The sequence below is a fragment of the Hibiscus syriacus genome, unplaced genomic scaffold (assembly GCF_006381635.1).
Source record: "Hibiscus syriacus cultivar Baekdansim isolate YM2019G1 unplaced genomic scaffold, ASM638163v2 tig00116970_pilon, whole genome shotgun sequence".
NCBI classification, from domain to species: Eukaryota; Viridiplantae; Streptophyta; class Magnoliopsida; order Malvales; family Malvaceae; genus Hibiscus; species Hibiscus syriacus.
In genome coordinates, this window is record NW_024063494.1 from 853,780 (window position 1) to 873,151 (window position 19,372).

At 36.4% G+C, this 19,372-nt stretch overlaps 2 protein-coding genes across 2 annotated transcripts; one reads left to right on the plus strand and one right to left on the minus strand.

The window, feature by feature from the left end:
- Positions 1 to 1,017: 1,017 nt before the first annotated feature.
- On the plus strand, positions 1,018 to 9,874 carry LOC120191633 (N-terminal acetyltransferase B complex auxiliary subunit NAA25-like). The gene is made up of 19 exons (XM_039194543.1): positions 1,018 to 1,299; positions 1,396 to 1,552; positions 1,664 to 1,782; positions 1,892 to 1,966; positions 2,999 to 3,092; positions 3,190 to 3,308; positions 3,495 to 3,565; positions 3,720 to 3,861; positions 3,968 to 4,143; positions 4,538 to 4,740; positions 4,877 to 5,007; positions 6,235 to 6,311; positions 6,550 to 6,624; positions 6,771 to 6,963; positions 7,365 to 7,484; positions 7,577 to 7,715; positions 7,859 to 7,899; positions 8,015 to 8,269; positions 8,659 to 9,874. Exons 1-19 carry the CDS (start codon positions 1,153 to 1,155, stop codon positions 9,358 to 9,360), a joined length of 3,036 nt encoding a protein of 1,011 aa, XP_039050474.1. The 5' UTR covers positions 1,018 to 1,152; the 3' UTR covers positions 9,361 to 9,874.
- A 378-nt stretch (positions 9,875 to 10,252) lies between these two features.
- On the minus strand, positions 10,253 to 12,858 carry LOC120191598 (cation/H(+) antiporter 24-like). Its single transcript, XM_039194525.1, has 3 exons — positions 12,622 to 12,858; positions 11,517 to 12,524; positions 10,253 to 11,419 (listed from the first exon to the last, which is right to left on the minus strand). The coding sequence occupies exons 1-3, from the start codon at positions 12,856 to 12,858 to the stop codon at positions 10,253 to 10,255; spliced, it is 2,412 nt and encodes an 803-aa protein (XP_039050456.1).
- Between the last annotated feature and the right edge of the window lie 6,514 nt (positions 12,859 to 19,372).

Genomic DNA, 19,372 nt, shown 5'->3' on the forward strand with positions numbered 1-19,372 from the left:
TTAAGTCATAAAGGATGAATTTGGCCTTACCTCTTCTCGTAAAAGTCTTGACTTTCTCCTTACTTCTTGCTAAACGCAAAACATTTACAGAACTCTCTTTTAATTTGGAGTGAATATCAGGCAGCTAGCCTTCGTTTCAATGTTTTAACATTCTTAAGGTTAGTAATCCTCCCTCAGTCTTCTTTTCTCGGCTTTGTTGCTTTGTTTTTAAAGTCTATGTATAACCATTTCATCAATCAGTCGTCTCCTTTGATGGATTGAATTGTTGTGTTCTCTTGCAGGATGTATCAAGTCCTTTTGGCTTCAGGAGATCCCAAGTCTGCGAAGAGTTTGCTAACCAAGATTCCGATGGACGACCCGCACGTTCGATGCATTATCAAGGCATTTCAAGAGACTTATCTTCAGTCATCGAGCATAACAAAGACAGAGAAGCAGAAGCTGAAGAATAAAACATGAAAAATACAATCATCCATGAAATAGTTAACATGAAGGAAAGCTAGAGGAATCTACATGTCTTGATTAAAATGTGTAAATGACATTGATCAAGGGAATTATACCCTAATGAAATCCTTAATTAATGTCGTGGACATTGATGATCATTTATGAAAGTTTTAGCAACAAATTGAAGCAGTGAAATTTAACTTGTCAAATTTGAATCCAAACATGAAAATGATTCGAACAAATATACTTATTTGTTATATCGAAATATCAAAATATTTTTAACAATATTATCGATGAATTTTTATTTAAATATTTAAAATTTTGCTTGTTAAAAAATATAGAACAAGGACAATTTGGTAAAATATACATTCCAGTAATTTTTTATCCCTTTAATCAAATACTATAATCTTACATTTATGTCAAACAAATCAAATATAGTAATATAACATTCTCAGTAATCTTATTCCTTATCTTTTATTTCCACTGATGATCTTATATTTCGTGAAACAAACACACGTTTAATCAACCTTGTAAAAACCAACACTTTAAACCTGCATCCAAACACACTGATTAGGTTTTTGGTTCCTCACATTCTCACTTCAATACCCTTCCTTCGTTATTCGCTTGCTGGCAACGACACAGAGTCAGGAATAGAGTAAGGGACAGACATATCCGAATATTTGATAGCGATTCCCCGGAATTGAGCAGAAGATGGCTTCCAAGTTTGGTTTAGCTGGTGGAATTCCGGAGCGTCGGGTTCGACCCATTTGGGACGCCATCGATTCTCGACAGTTCAAAAATGCTCTCAAAATCACTACGACTCTCCTCTCCAAACATCACAATTCTCCTTACGCTCTTGTACGTTTTTAATCGGTTTAAGCATCTTCTTTCGCAGTATGATCTCTTCTTTAGCTTATATGAGTAGTCATATTTTTCGGATTTGATTATTTGCAGGCTCTAAAAGCTTTGATATTGGAAAGAATGGGAAAACCCGATGAAGCACTGTCTGTTTGTTTAAATGCGAAAGAGCTTTTGTATAAGAATGAGTCTTTGTTGATGGACGATCTTACTCTTAGTACTCTGCAAATTGTTTTCCAACGACTCGATCACCGTTAGTTTTCTTTTCTTTTTGGCTAAATCGATTGACTCATTAATTGTGTTCCCCGTAGTTTTTCAGTTGCCTATAAGTATCATTTTATATGACATTTTTGGTAATTTTCAGTGGAGTTGGCTACTAGCTGTTACGAGCATGCTTGTGGTAAATTCCCAAACAATTTGGAACTAATGATGGGGCTTTTCAACTGTTATGTTCGAGAGTATTCCTTTGTAAAGCAACAACAAGTTCGTGTTTTCTTGTTTTTTAAATTCTATCATTCCTTTACGGGCATATCTCTCTATGAAGACGAACGCATAATTTGTGTTACTTATTCAGTTTTTATGTTTCTGCCAGACAGCCATCAAAATGTACAAGCTTGTTGGCGAAGAAAGGTTCTTACTCTGGGCAGTTTGTAGCATCCAGTTGCAGGTTCTGCTGGTTTCCTTTGATGCTCCCTTTTTCTTTTTCCCTCGGTTTGTTGAGCATGTCTTCCATTGGTACTGGTCTTAATAAATATGAATTGAAGTTAGTGCTTTCTTCATAAATAGAATGAAAATGTTATAAAACATTGGAAATAATCTTTCCAATTTACTGAGAAAGATGAATTTTACCCAATTTTGGAAATGAAATCAAACTGCCATCCATTATTGATTGGCCCTGACTAAAGTTTTGCACATTGTTTCTTCTAGTTGTGGCCATGACTAAACATGTAAAAAACAAAACATTGGAGATAATCTTTCCAATTTAAAATTTTAAAATAAAGCATAATTTTCAAATGAAACTATCTTGAAAGAATATCTTACATGTAGGTGGGTTACATCGAAAACTTACTGTCTCCAAGATTGAATCTGTTGATGGTTGCACTGGTAAAACAATCCGATCTAGGTTCAGGTTTGAAAGTGTTGCAGTCCTTTCTGTAAAGAAGATTTGATGAATGGTGTCAGTTTAGTGAAGTGAAGTTTACCTCTGGAGAAACCAACTGCTAAGAAATATATAGCCTTTGTCCAGGTTTTTGAGAAATATAAAATATGTACCGAAAGTTCTGGTATTTGTGCATAAAAAAGCTGTTGGGATTTATTTATATGTTTTCAATAGTTTAACGGAAGTTCTATTCTTCAAAGGGATATGAAGATCTATTTGGCAGTGTTACTTGTTTGTAGAACATTGGAAGACTATTGAGTAACATATCATCCAAAGGGATATGAAGGCCATAATTTTTTTTACATCATTCATAAAAAATGGACAGACATGTCACGTGTTTATTTGATATGTATGTCAGGCTGCAGCTCAGGCCTCCTTGGTTTATCTTGTTTTTCGATATTATTTATAGTCTTCTTGATTATCTCAAGGCTTCATATACTGGAATGCCTCTGCAAGAGTGATATAGATGTTTCAGAGCTAATTATAATGTAGAATATGTCTACTTCTACTGCTTAATTTGTGGGGTCTGAACTTCTTCAGGTTCTTTGTGGAAACGGTGGAGAGAAGTTGTTACTCTTAGCTGAGGGTTTACTTAAGAAGCATGTTGCTTCCCATGGTTTGCATGAGCCAGAAGGTACAGTTCTGTTTCATCTCTTTACCTTTGTTGGTACCGTGAAGTTTCACTTTTTGGCTCTAAGTTGCATATCATATCTAATCCTACATCTGTACAGCTCTTATTGTCTACTTTTCAATATTGGAGCAACAAACTAAATACGGTGATGCTTTGGATATTCTCGGGGGTAAACTAGGATCCCTTCTGATTGTTGAAGTTGATAAGCTACGGATACAGGTATTTTCTGAAGCTTATCCCTACTTGTTAAGAGTATATTAGTATTGATATTGAAAATATCTTTTGGACGTTGATGTCGCCTGTTCAAAATCCACTGTTATGTGAAAGATTGAACATTATTTTCATGTGGAGATTTCTGCTTTTCTTCTCTTATCAAAACTATGTTCTTCGATTTCAAGTTGACAGGGGAAGCTTCTTGCTCGGGCAGGTGACTATGCTGCTGCAGCCAATGTATACCAGAAAATCTTAGAACTATGGTATGCTTATGGATGTTACAGAAATTTACAGCACAACTTTGCACGAGTAACTATGGCAGTTTACTAGTGTGGACTTGGGCTTTGAGTTGAATTATTCATTCCTGAACATTTGTCTTTAACAGTGGTATTTCTTTCTTTTCGTTGTAACTGTCAGTGGGGATGATTGGGAGGCTTTCCTACATTATCTAGGCTGTTTATTTGAGGATGACAGCAGTTGGTCCTGTGAAACCATCAATGCTTCAATTAATTCCCCAAAATTTGTGGAATGCAAGCTTGCTCACTTAACAGATGAAGTGGTATATTAATTATAACTTTTGAATTTTTGCTTGCTGGATTTTATACTTGTTAGTTCTCATGTAGTTTTATGCAACGGTAATAAAATCCAATCTGGTCTCTCTACAGTTCAATTCTTGTGTGGAAAATGCATCAGCATTTGTTCAAAAGTTACAAGCAGAAACTAGTAATGATTCTTTAAGAAATCCATACCTGGCACATCTTGAAATTGAAAGGAGGAAATGCCTATTTAGGAAGAACAATGATGATGGTGTTATAGAAGTTCTTTTGCAATACTATTCAAGGTATGCTTTGGCCTTCAATTATTACTAAAAATTCTTCTTGAATTACTGTCTTCCAGCCAGTCCTTTATGTACTTGGTGAAATCTTTTCCAAAACCTTGTATTTATCCTATCTTGCTCTCTTACTGCAACATTTTCCAGCCAATGTGTTTCTTTTAAGTTTGAATTGTTATTTTTTATATTTTTATTTTTTATTCTTATTTGATGTAGTTGCAAATGTCTGCTTCTATTCCTGTTTTTGGTGCTCTCTTTAGGCTGTCTGATTGACGGATTTAGCTGTTGCAAAAGTTATCTGCAGTAATGATGCTGTGGATTCTATTCTATCAGTTCAAAGAAAAGAAAATACACGTGGTAATTTTTATTAATATTATATAGAGCTTTTCTTTCCTGGATGCAGGTTTGGTCACCTTGCTTGTTTCACTTCTGATATTGAGGCCTTTCTTCAAGTGTTATCACAAGAAAAGAAGATAGAGTTTCTGGATAAGTTGATGAAAAACTCTAGTTCCCTTTCAGCAGTGCCAACTAAAGCACTGGGGCAGTCAATAACACTCTTGAAAACACAAGAACTGATTGGAAACATGTTCAGGCTTTCTGTGGCTGGTGAGTCCAATCACTCATTTAGTAGCTTCTAAGAGGGTTTTGCTATGGTGTATTGCATTGTTTCCTTGTACTTTGTTCTACTATTGGATTGTAGTCAATTATAGATCTATCGTATAACCCAGCTGTTCATTCCCAGAACTTGAAGGCTCTGCTGTGCAAATGGCTGAGTTGTACTGTAAAAACATTCCACTTTCCAAGGATTTAGATCCACAAGAGAGTATGCATGGTGAAGAGCTGTTATCAATTGCCTGCAATGTGTTGGTTCAGGTCCACTGCCTTCTTTTTACTTCTTCCATCATTCAAGTCTGTTACATTTCTTTTTCAAAATGATTTGTTAGATCACAGTTTGTGTTTATTCATTTTGGTTTCTACTATTTGTGTTCCTTGACCCCTCTATAAGGGTTTTCAACAGTTATTCCTTTTTTGGTTGTTTTTTATACTTTATTGTATATGCCTGATTCATGCTCTCGTGGTGCATCCATATTTTCCACCAATGAAACATCATAGCGTGATGGTAAAAAAATTGCTTAGGTTATGTTAGGACATGTTTTGAAGGAGTAGGAAACGACTATTTAGTTACATGTTATCAGCTTTGTTTCTGTTTTAACTCCATTGATCCTAGGTTGGTTTTGTATTTCATTTTGGATTTAGAACCAAATGATTGAAATATGTTTGATATTTTAACATGTTAGGAAAAATAAATGGGGTTCTAAATTTAGAACATGCCTATTTTATAAGATGTAATGATGGAGTATTAATGCCTCATGGTAATGATTGCACGTTTGATTGGGATGAACCAGAATTAAATCTGCAAAGAGATAGGGGGTATAAATATATGTTCTTGAAGTTCATGGGTCTTTGAGGTGGACCTCAATGCTTGCGTGGGCTATAAAAGAGCAAAGCTTTCAGTAATTGTTCATGAATAGACTGGGGTTACTTTTTATGATTGTTTAGTAAGTTACAGAAATGAATTTGAACATGATTTCAAGGCTTGATTTCAAATGAGAGTATGAGACCAGCGCAAACTTCTTTTTATTCACGAACAAGTTTAATGAATGTTTGTTTCAATCCTTTGAAGATTTAACAAGATTTTAATCACAATTTATTTTGTATTAATATCATTGAAAGTAGATTTAAAAATTGAAAATCTTTCATAATGTTTTAGAAACTATTGTTCTAGTTGTATTTCTTATGTGCTTAAAAACCAAATATAAACAAGTTAAAGAATCTAGGGAAGGAAATTTTTTGTCTTCTGTTTCTACTGACATCATGCATTGCGTGGATGCCGAAGGCAAGGAGGGACATTTCCCGATAAGTAGAACCTAAGCCAATGGGCATTTGAGCTACGAGAAAGTACATTATTTTGTGGGTGTATGTTATGACACATTAGTTTAGGAGTTTTCATCTCACCATATTTTACTCATTGAGATGCCTTATTTATAGTATATCTCTAAGGTTAATATTTACATGCAACAAATTTCATTTTGGATTTAGCTATTTTGGCGCACGAGAGATCTTGGTTATTTCATTGAGGCGATTATGGTTTTGGAGTTCGGGTTAGCCATCAAAAGGTCAGGAAATGTTTATATTTGTACTTGGCTTTGCAATTTTTTTCAAATAGAAAGTCCTCGGTTGCTTAGTTTGACTTGATTCTTCTTGGTTAGTGAGGTGACCATGTTTGAGAAGAGAGGGGGGTGTCAATGGTATTAAAAAAATTTTTGGCTAAAATTTTGGAAAGCTCTTTGTTTCACTAAGGAGATATTAAAATAACTCTTGGAGATAACATCTGTCTGTCTACTCTTTTTGCAGATATGCATGGCAGCACAAAATCTTATTGTTGCACTTGTATTCGTACTTTGGTGCCCTTTCCTTGGCATATGAAAGGTAAGTTATGTGATTAATACTGAAGAAAGCGTTACTTTGTCTCCGTAATTAGCAACATATTCACTTTTTTGGCATGTTTCTAGGTACTTTAAATGCATTTTGTTCTCTTCTCTAGGTATTAAATTTACTCCTTTGTATCCTTTTAGGTATAAATCATTGGATGTGAAGAACATCTTGATGGAAACTGTTTCACATCACATTTTGCCCCAGATGTTGGCATCTCCTCTGTGGGCAGACTTAAGCAATCTGCTGAAAGATTACCTCAAGTTTATGGATGATCACTTCAGAGAATCTGCAGATCTTACTTTTCTTGCCTATCGCCATAGAAATTACTCTAAAGTATGTATTTTACCTTTGTAGTTACTGCTTTCAAATCCAAATTTCTCTTAGACTTTTATCCACAAAAAAAGAACAGAGGTGAAACAGGAAAGTTGGGTTTGCAATAATCTCAGTGAGAGCAGTTCAAGTTGATAGTAGTTTGTGACTGCTTTTTTGGTGCAAATACTTAATTTTAGTCATTGATGTTATGTTTAAAATTATCAACAGAGGAAAATGACATACAGAAAGATTCAACATTTTCTGTTGCAAAGTAACATGGATATATAGAAAAACTTTATGCCCGCAGGATGATGAAAATTCTGTTTGCTTTCTGGCCAACTTTTTAATCTGCTGGTCAAATTCATGTGTTGCTGCCTTTTTAGTATGTGAACTTAGGAAATGTTTCTTACCTTGTACTCCAGGTAATAGAATTTGTTCAGTTCAAAGAGCGGTTGCAACATTCCAATCAGTATTTGGTGGTGAGGGTTGAAGCACCAATTCTACAGCTAAAGCAAAATGCAGACAACATTGAAGAAGAGGAGGTAGCGTATTTGATTGAAACCCTTCAGGAATTAACATGTATGAGGTTTTGCTGTATTTGGAACACATTTGACATTACTATTTCTTCTTATAGAGCATTCTTGAGAGCTTGAAATGCGGGATTGATTTTGTAGAGCTATCAAATGAGATTGGATCAAAATCGCTGATCTTCAATGAAGATTTCCAGTCACGACCATGGTGGACGCCAACTACAGAGATAAACTATCTTTTAGGTCTGTGTAGAACATGTTGCATGGAAATGTCTGATTGGTTTATTGTGCATTATCTTGTTGATAGCGGTTGAGGTCTTCCTTTTCAACCCCTGTTGTATTCCTCTGGTTATATTCATTGAGCCATTTTGAAATTTTTGCTGCAGGCCCATTTGAAGGAATCTCCTACTATCCTAAAGAAAATTTGGTACTATACTCTGCCCCCGATTTACTCTACTCTTTGTATAAGCTTTTACTGTGTAGGGAATTTATTTTCTGTGATTTTCTAATCTTTTGTGTCTCTTTTGTTGATCACATTTTAGACAAAGGAAAGGGAAACAAGTGTTCGGGGATTAGTTGAAAGGAAGTCTCTTCTTCCTCGGATGATATATTTGTCTATTCAAAGTGCGTCAGTCTTATTCAAGGATAGCAGTGACACAAATGGTTCTCTAGCTGATCATAAAACGTCATTAGAACTGAAGTCTTTGCTTGAACGCTATGCAAAATTGCTTGGGTTTTCCTTAAATGATGCGATAGATGTGGTTATGGGAGTTTCCCGTGGACTGAAGACTTATGAGGTATCTGTTTAACTGTATGCATGTCCTCAATTATTTGATGCTTGTGCATTCTAATTGTTGATAGGTCATATTTGGTTTTACTGTTTACTATTGTGGCAATGAGATCATTTTCTGAATATTGTCCTTGTCAAGATTTGTTTCAATCGTACGGATATAAAAATTTGAGCATTCTTGCTCTGAAGTCGATACATGCTAGGATTTGTTGGTTTTTTGGGTATACATTTTTCTTGTTACCAATAGAAAAGATGCTTGTGAGCCGTCATTTATATACCAAAAGGTTGGTGAAGCGGTTTTCCTAGATTTGTTAGCAGATATTGATGCCCATACTTCTGAAGTATCATATAATGTTAATTTCCTTGTGCAAAAATTAATTTTGAGGATTTATACAGGTTTTTGGTTCAGATGTTATTGACTGGTTGAACTTTGCCGTATTCTTCAATGCATGGAGCTTGAATTCTAATGAATTTGGACAGCATGAAGGCAAACGTACACCTGTTAGTTGGCAGCTTGTAAATTCTCTGCTGGAAAACTACGTTCTGAGTAAGTTGAGATCCATGGGTCCTCTGATTCAGTCTCCACAGGGTGATTTACCTAAATTGGTCCAAGCAGTTACTGAACCATTGGCGTGGCATGGCGTTGTAATTCAGTCTTGCGTCCGGTCGTGTGTGCCATCTGGAAAGAAGAAGAAGAAGAGTGGTTCTACAGGTCAGTCTATCTCTTTGTTATCTCATGCAGTTAGGGATGCTATACAGAGTTTATGCAGCATATTAGAAGAGATTGTGAGATGGTCGCAAGATCAGATAAAGAGCCCAGAGGACAATAAAATAGACATCTTGGTGTCATCTCTCAAGACAAATGGACAGAATGGAGGACCCGGACATGTTTTCCACATTTTGGAAACATTGGCATCTTCCCCAAATGAGACAGAGCTTGGGAATTGGATATCTCAGGCTTTAAGAGCTTGGAGTCCGGTTGATGTGGGAAGAAAAATAATAACCGGACAGAGTAGAGTACTCTCTGAATTTTGCCGTATTTGTGAATCAAAAATAAAGGCACTGAAATCTTTGAAGCAGCAAATAGCGCAGGTGTGACTAGAAGAAGGGTATTTCTTCCTCATTTTTAAAAATGTTAAGTGGGGATCCAACATGAAGAGTAGAGGTTCGACGTTGGAGTCGTGTCTGTCTGTTATTGCTTTTTTTCTATCTGCAGATCAGATTCTGAATCCCATACAAATGTTGGTTTGTGATTGGTGTATAAGAAATGTAAGGGTCAGTTCGGTTGTTTTTGGTATTCTTGTTGTGGAGTGTGTATTGGTTCCTCTTTGAAATTCATTTCGGGTTGTAGACTTGTGTTTTAAGTTTAGATTCTTGCACAATGGGAGATGGAGTGCTACTACATCTTATTATCTATATACCAAAAGACGGCCTCTCCTCAGTGGTACCAAAAGTGGCAGCCCTCATTTTGATGAATATTTTTTAGTTTCATCTCCCATTTCTATGCATGATTTCTACATTCCTCCTCCACAACGAAAACCAAGATGACGTTGGCTACTACCCCAAATTAGATATTCGAAAATATCATTTCAAAATGCAAAGAAGAAAGAATTATCATCCCAGACTGTAATTGACAGGAGAATGTAATTAAAGAAGTGAATAATATTCTTTATTTACAAGTGTTTGCTAATGTTTTCGTGATCAGATGGATGTTTTAATAATTTGCTTTGGCATGTACGTAGACTTTATAAGCCGTTAGTAATTTATGTTGAATATTTAAATGATGATTAACGTACGGATTTGATTTTCAAGTTTAGTTGTTTTGAGGAGGATAAATGCTTGTGAAATTGTTATTTTTTTTTATTGCGGGAGGGAACTATACTGATTTTTTAAATTTATTTTTACATCGATTGATTAATTGATTCAACTAAGTTTGGGATTATAGAACTAATTCACAATGAAATTTGTGGCATCCCTTACTGAGATCGGCCTACCGGAGTACCGGTGCTATGGTACTAGTGGTTTTATTGTTGGGTCCCTTGGCACTCAAAACTTGCTTCTGAATGACCAAGACGGAATCCCCGTTAACACTATCAGCAGATGAAACATAATCCCCGATGATCCCAAGCTCCTCTTGATTCTCTGTCCAAGTTGACAATCCCTCCAATAGACTGGGATTGATTTCTTGTTTCCTCCCCACGATCCACATATCATAATAATTCTCTTTGGCCATTTCCAATATGGCTGCAACTGTATCAGCCCCATTCCTTACCACCAACTCTCTGTAGCTCACTCTATCGTTTCCTTCGTTCTGCACCCAGAATGAAGTCATCACCCCATCGTCCATCTTCTTTTGCAATTCATCATCTCCTTCATTGTCCCCTGAAAGAAACCTTATCACTGTTAAGGACACTCTAGGGTTCTCGGCCATCCTACTTGAGTATGATAGAGCCTCTCGAGAATCTGGTCCTCCAAGGAACAGCACAATGAAGCTGAATGAAGCTTTCTGTGGGAGTTGCCAACGCTCAGCCTTTTCAACAAGAAGCCCAACAGAGCAAGGTGCATTCTCCAGCACTTGGATGATCACCGACTGATTCCCTCCACCCCACTCCTCTGTTGTTGCTATCTCTCCGTCGTATTTCTTCTCCAAAGGTAATATGATGATAACTGACTTGCTTATCAATGCCAGCTTGCACACATCCTGATACATTGTTGCTTTTGTTGTCGAAGTGGATAAAAATTGGAGGTCTACGCAGTCTTCTTTCCCTTCCTGATACAAGTTTAGAGCATGGTGGATTGTTCCCCAGTCTGGGAACCTAGTGACGAGCTCTTTCAGTTCCTGGTTTTGGTGGTCTATGAACAGTGGGTTAGCACGGCCGATGAGCTCCACCAGGTGAAATACGTGGATGGAGAATGGGTTTTGAACAGTGGGATAAGAGACTTGAAGAAGGTTAACAAGGCTCGGCAAGTGCCTTTTGTCCTTGATGCACACTAGTATCCTTAGATAGTCATTCGGAGCTGTATGTTGAATGGTCCTCCTTTGGTTTACCATGTATGGCTTTGAGGGATCGTACAAAATGCTGATCAAAGGTGCATGAATTCCCATTAGAATTACAGTACCGAATACCATCATTGAGAAACCTGGTACCCCGATGATCTGCTTGCAAACATCCAACTATTTAATAAATAAAATGAAATTAAGTGATGCGAAAGAAAAAAAAAACGAAGAAATTAGATCAGCAAACCCAACACACATCTTTGTCCACCCAATGGACGTATAGAATAAGCTCCGCATGACCCCTCATGCTCAAAATAAGGCCCATTGCAAAGCTATCCCTCCATGACAAACCTACCATCTTGGATGCCAGCATAGTGGAGATGACTTTAGACAAGTAACCTGAAATAAACAAGCCCAACAAAGGGCTCAAGGCAGACCAGCTGGCTTCCTTCATTGCATAAAAATCAGTGGAGAACCCAATGTACGTGAATGAACAAGGCAAAATTATTTCCATTATAATTGTCTCGCTTTTCTCTACCAAGGTTGCGCCTAGAGGTGGCCCGTCTGGAATCACCATTCCTAGCCAAAAGGAGCCGATACAAATGGCTAGGTCGATCATGTCTGTAATAAATCCCAACACAAATGCCGACAGGAAGATGACAATCACGTAAAATTGATCCACTGGTTCTCCATCTGTAGTGTTTTGGATAATCCACAACATTAATCGTCGGACAACAATGGCCAAGAATGCTGTAAAAACCACCGATGATATCATATACAAGATAGCATTATGAAGTGATACTTCATTTTGTTTCATTGCCCCAAAAGCCACCATAAAATTTAGCGCAATGGTGTCGCTAATTATTGTTGTGGACATTGCCATATTCCCAACCTCGGAGCTAAGAAGGTTTAGTTCTTCAAGTAGTGTATAGTGAATGGGAAATGCTGTAACCGAAAGAGACAAGGCAATTGCTTCAATGGAAGCAACTTTTTGTAGGTCTGCGTCCATTGATTTTCGAGTACTAAATCCTACAATGCTGGCTACTGCGAGAGGTATGAAAACGCTTGGGAGGGCAATACACAATTGTTTTTTTCCGGACCGTTTTAACAAGCCCATATCCATTTTCACTCCACTTACGAAAAGAAATAGCATCAACCCCATTATTCCCAAGTTTTTCAGCAAGAAGTCGGATGTAAGCGGAAACACCATGCTCACAAACATCGGGCTTTGCGCCATGAGAGAGGGTCCAAGGATAATGCCGCCCTTGAAACCATTAATCATCAATGTCAGACCAAAATAACATCGATCTTACAAAGAAGAAAAATTATAATCCAAAGAGAAAAAGAGTAAAGATACTTACTAGTAACTGAGAAACGAACCTACACTGTCTGAGAGGCTTGAGAAGAAAATGAAGGGATCGAGAGAAGAGAATGGTTAAGATTAAAGAAACAAGGATGACATTGAAAGAGAACTTAACCGGCTTTCCTCCATAGAAAATGCTATAGGGATTAGATACTTGAGATCTATAGCACATCAATGGATATGCTGCAGTTCCACGGTTGGAGGTCTGGAATTTGGCACCTGTTGTAATTCCCATGGCGTGAAATGGGTTACGTAGGAGCAGGGCAAAACTTAAGCATGCAAAAAGGGCTAGTATCCAAGATCAATGGAATTGTGGATGACAAGTATGTGATGAGGCTGAAAGGAAATCCATTTCGTATTGAGAATTGTTCTTGACAGTGGCTTGCATTAAAACCTGGTTTAGTTGTTCTATTTCTATATCTATACAAAATATGAATGCAGTCTAAAGTTGTGTGTATCTTTGTTTTAGATGAATTTTAGGTGCCTATATAATTTCCTATACATTCGTTCAAGCAAGCATGACATGTTCTATTGTTAGGTATGAAGCCTGATTTGATGTTGGAGAAGTTAAATATGTTGTACCCACAGGTTTAATTGTTGTTGGCATCAAGTGTGATATTTTTTAGTAATTTTGTAGCGGATGGGGCATTTCGGACAAGAGGAAGCAATGAGAATTGAGAAATTGAAGGCAGAGCAGCTACAAGTATGGCGTCTTTTATGCTTCTGATGTCATGTGCTTCCTGAGTTTAGACGGAGAACGCACAATGTCCGAATAAGAAAATGCCGCATCAACACAGATTGGATTGGACTTTCAAGTTACACTCTCATTCTAACTTAAAATTGACTCTCTATCTTTGACCATTTATTAACAAAAAAATGAAGCATCTATTCGATGCTATTAACCTAAATGAATTATAAAAAATATTTTTTATCATTCTCTATTTGACTCGAAAATGAATAATATTTTGATTCGAATCCAAACGTAATATTAATAACAAATTTAACCCGAAACTTTTTGGTTTTTTATAATTAATTTCTTCCTCTTATACAAGGATTTATAATGATGGTATGATGATGATGAAACCAGTTAGTGTGGTGGAGGATTATTATTTGATTGAAATATAACATGTTTTACAATGGAAGAAAAATCAAAGAGCAAACCAACAACAAGTTTGTCTAGTGGGATAACGTATTAGGTCTCTTAAGCAAGGTCAGGGTTCAAATTCTGACGTTTACGAATGAGCAAACTGGGTTGAAAGGGTCGTCATTGTCTCTGTAGTACCCAATTTAAATGTACCCGCTACGTTGGGTTAAAGAATAATTATATAAAGTTTTTGTTTTGATTATAGGTTTAAACTAAAAAAAATACTTAAATTTTTTTTCTTTAAGTACCTAAATTATTTTTTTGTCAAACTAAGTCTTTAAATTATTATATGTAGCTACTTTAAGTACTTAAATTATCTTTTGATAAAAATAAGTCCCTAAACTATAACTCTTTTTTTCTTTTAGCTCTTAAACTATTTTTTTGGTCAAAACAAATACCCAATTTTGTGTCACGGGTTAACATCTTAAACTATAACTCTTTTTTTCTTTAAGCCTTGATTATGTTAAATAACTATTCTTTAAGCAAATAAATTTAGGGTGAAGTACATAAATAGTACCTCGACTATAGGGTGCTGCTTTATTGAGCCCCTCAAATATTCAACGTTATAAAATAGTCTCTCAACTATAGGACGTTGTTTCGTTAAGTTCCAACTATTAAAAGTTACAAAATTACCACCTGACTATTATTATGTTCCAAACTCATCATTTTTTGTTAAAAAAATGATGGCAGATTGAACTGGACATTAGCCACTTAACTTGAATATGATATAAAATGATTACATAATCTCAAAAAACTATCATATCTTAGTCAGTATGTTAATGTCTTACTCAAATCATCATCAAATTTTTAATAGAAAATGAGGAGTTTGGAACACAATAAATAGTCGATGTCCATTTTGTAACTTTTAATAGCCGAGGGACTCAATAAAATAACACCTTATAGTTAGGAGACCATTTTATAACTTTTAATAGTCGATGAACTTAGTAAAACAACACCAAATAGTCATAGACCATTTGTGTAATTTATCCATAAATTTAAAATTAAACACATTTTTTTAAAAAAAAAATTCATGGGCCTAATTAAAAACCCTTTCTTTCCACCAACACAAGGTTAAGGTCTTATGAGGGGGAAAAAGTGCCCAACTATCCATTAATCAAGATGGTAACATACCATTCTTTACATCATGAGCAATGAACTCGAGATACTCCAATCCAAAGATAAAGGGAATATTAAAGTCAAACACTCGTTTAGTCAGTCCATGAGTCACCTGATTCGTCTCTCTACTAACATAACTCACAATACAACTATTAAATTTAATACAATTGGTACAAATGAATCGCGTGTGAACACCAATCGTGGAATCGTCACCAGCCTCATTGTTGAATGTATCCACAACCATGGTCGAATCAAGCTCAATGATAATGTCCCATCACTCTTCTTTCAAAGTAAGGTTCACAGCCGCAGCAAGGTTGTGCAATTCCGCAAGACCTGGATCTAAGCAAAAACGTGGTAGCTAGATCACCTAGGACTGTTCCTATGACATCTCGAGCAATTACACCAACTGTTGTGAGCTTGGAGATGGGGTTGAAAGCATCATCATCATTTAGTTTTATTATCTTCCCTGGCGGTGGTTACCATTTACCCAAATTGAAGTTACGATGAATGACGAAAGTTAAAAATCGTTGAGCAAGAAGGAAGTCGCAGTAGAGAACTCTGGCATTGGTAAAGAGTACCTAAGGAGGTTGCGAATGTCCATCATGGACCAATGAGTTCCTTCCAATCCATATATTCCATAGGAGCACCAAGAATTTTGCAAAACCATCTAAACCAAACACATCAATTATTGATTCCAACCATAGTAAAAGAGGTGTATAATACGAATTGAGAAACGAACCTGAAATGCCAGCACTAAGTGAAACCTACTTTGCGAAACTGCAGTCACGTACTGCATGCGTAATTGTTTCAACATCCAGTTTACTTATTGGGCAGAGTCTATCACCTAAGTCGGTTGCTGTCACTTTATCCGGTAGTGTCCCATGGGTGGGTCAATCTCCAAGAAAAAAGACGTTAAGGAGTACTTTCAATTTGGGAACGGTCTTTTCAGAGTCCGAGAATTACTTTCGAGGTATGAGATGGTTTCTGAAGCCACCAATATAGAGATCACACGGAATACACTCCCGAACTGTGGTTTCCCTAGACAATACAATCGTTGAAGCATGGTGCTATCGGAGTCTGCAGTATCATGTCAGCATCCTTGTCAGAGACGAAAGCTATTACCTTGTCTTGATCCCAACGTGGTTGGTCCTTGTGCATGAAGTCCCCACATTACACGTCCATATGTCGTGCAGTGTTGTAGGTACCTGCAAGTTTGAGCATCTTTATATCACCCCAGTTATCCTAAACTAATACTAATCGTGCAGGACTATTACAGCCCACCTGCCAAAATAATACAGTTGAAAGAACTTGTAAGGTCTTATAAAGACCCTTCCATGTATATGAACTCCTATCTCCTATATTAGCATGCAAGATATCTCCACCAGGATAGTATTTTGCACGATATACACAAGCGAACAATGAGTCCGTCTCCTTAATAAGTCTCCAGATCTGTTGAATTACATAGCGAAAATAAAGGATCAGAGATCGAAGAATCCTAATCCACATATTCGCTTCGATTTACAAATTTAAAATTAAACAGAAAAATTATATAAAATATGAGATAATTGATGTTCTATAGGAAATCTTAAGATTTTATTTGTTTATACTAATAATATGACAAGAGAAATAATTGAAGTGCGGAGGAGTGGGAAAAAACGTACAAAAGAAAATAGAATAATGAAAATGATTAAGGGAAATAGACTATGATTGTAACACCTTAAATCCGATTGAGAGTAAAATGTCACATTGAAAATTAAAAGAAATGTCTCAAGCGTGTGATATGTGGAATGGAATTATAATTATCATCGAAACAAGTTCCATCTTCTTTCGTTCTCTTACCAAAACGCTTGGGAGGGCAATTGCTTCAATGGAAGCAACTTTTTGTCCATCGATTTTCGAGTGCTAAATCCTACGATGCTCGCTACTATAAGTGCCACCAAAACGCTTGGGAGGGCAATACACAATTGTTTTTTGAGAAAATAACCTCAGTGACCGAAAATTCCTTATAATATACGATTTTGACCAACTTTTTTTCGATTTACCAAAATGACCAACAAAATCGCAATGCGATCTCCAGTATCGCAAATCAGTTTCCAGATTCGCAACGCGATTTTGACTATCGCAACGCGAAAATACATAATCGCAACGCGATTCTGACTATCGCAACGCGATAATACATAATCGCAACGCGATTCTGACTATCGCAACGTGATTCTGACTGTCGCAACACTGAATTTCAAATTCGCAACAGGTTTTAGTTTCGCAACACAAATGTTTTGGGTATATAACTACGCAGCAGAAGCAACTCATAACCTAAATCCCTAAATCGCAACTCATTCCATCTCCATCTATCACTCTCTCCGGTGACATCCGTTCCTATATCCAACGACATCCTTCCCCATCCGTCAACAGGTTTTAGTTTCGCAGCTCATTTGTTTAGTAAATTAATTTATAATAATGAAATCATCTAATGTTGATCATGTTTGGATAGATTTGTGTTTTGGAGGGTCATGGGAGAATGTTCATGGTGTTTTACAATATATGCCTTTACCCATGAATCTTCAACTAAAACTGTCATTAAAAAAGTTAACTTATGAAACTCTAATGTTACGTGTTGCAAATAAATTGAATTTAGAGCCCTTAAGTGGATTTAGGCTATCTTATCAGAGAAAATGTAAAGTTTATTTGTTAACCAAAAATGAAGATGTTGAACGATTCATTGCTTACACTAGTGTTTCGCAAGATGATGTTACATTGTATGTTGTTAGAAGTAATGAAGTTGGGTCAGTAGCGGGTAGTAATCAACTAAGTTTTTCAACCCCAGTTTATGGTGCTCAAAATTTAATGGTTCCACCACAATTTCATCACCAAGCAAATTTTGTTTCACCACATTTCCAATACCAAACACAATCTCAAAACCCACAACCTTTCCCTAATCCAAATTCCAATAAACTTTCAGCACCAAATTCCAGTTTTCGTATTAACCAGTTAGACGATGATGAGCCAACAGAAAAAATTGTGAGTACTAGTCGGTATTCGAAATTTGATCTTGGTCAATACCCGAACTTTGATCTTAGTCAATACTTGGATTTTGATGATGTTTCAGAAGAAGAAACAGACCCTGCGTGTAATGATTTTGATATTGGTCAATACCCGAATTTTGATGATGAACAGCCGCTGCCGAGGAAGATGTTGTTGATGATAATGAGGAGGAAGTTACGACTGTGAATGAACATGTTGAACATCCATTCTGTAATTCATATAACCCTGAAGAAGAAAAAGAAGAAGAAGAAATCCCGAAGAAAAGTCCCCGAAGAAAATGCCACGGGAGTATAACTGGAATATGCCAGAATTACTTCAGATACCGGAAGAAGAGTTGGTAAAAATAGCAGTTGATTGTTACAAAAAAATTATTCGTATCAAGAAAGATGATTGTTTTGATACAAAGGAAGACTTGAAGATAGCTTTGTGTACGAAATGTGTGGAAGATGGCTATCAACTAAAAGTTAACAAATCAAGCAAAGATCGTTTCGAAACAAGGTGTATGATTGACAAAAAATGTACGTGGCGTATGATTGCAAAGAGGATAAAAGATTGCGAAATGTTTCAAGTTAGGAATTTTATTGATAAACATACATGTTCAAGAACCCAAGTTTTTCCTCACCATAGACAGGCAAACAAAAAGGTGTTGGGTGGTTTTCTGGTTGAGTTAATGTTTTTGAATGGCAGGGTATATCGGGGACATGAAATTATGACTGACATGAATGCTCGGTTCAAGATTAGTATCTCATATTCTCAAGCTTGGAGAGCCAAATGTTATGCCTTGGAATTGTTGAGGGGGTCGCCAGAAGCATCGTTTGCCCAACTGCCGGCTTATTGTCACAATTTAAAGCTGAAAAATCCTGGGTCGGTAACTCATATCAAAACAGATAGAGATGAACGCTTTGAGTTGCTGTTTATCGCCATTGGTGCTGCAGTTAGTAAATCAATATAATTTTGTTGACTCATTTTTGTTAGTTACATGCATTTCACATTTAAATGATTATATTTCTTGTGTATATGATTTTGTAGATTCGTTCGTTTATTACTTGCATGCGCCCAGCTATTATAGTTGACGGAGCACATTTAAAAGGTCGATACCTTGGAGTAAACTTATTAGCAGTAGCCATGGATGCTAATAATGGGATACTGTCAATAGCTTACGGGGTTGACAAATTTGAAACCTCTGATTCATGGACATGGTTTATGGGACATCTTAGGGATTGCATAGCTCCTATTAGCAATCTGATAATCATATCCGATAGGGCAAAATCAATTGACAATGCTGTTAGAAGGTGTTTCCCATATGCTTTTCATGGACTTTGTGGTGTTCATTTATATAGAAATCTAAAATCAAGGTCTGTTTGGTATAAAAAATCACAAATGGACATACTGGAAGGCTGTAAAAGCTTATCGGAAGTGGATTTAATAAGCATATAAATTGTTTAAG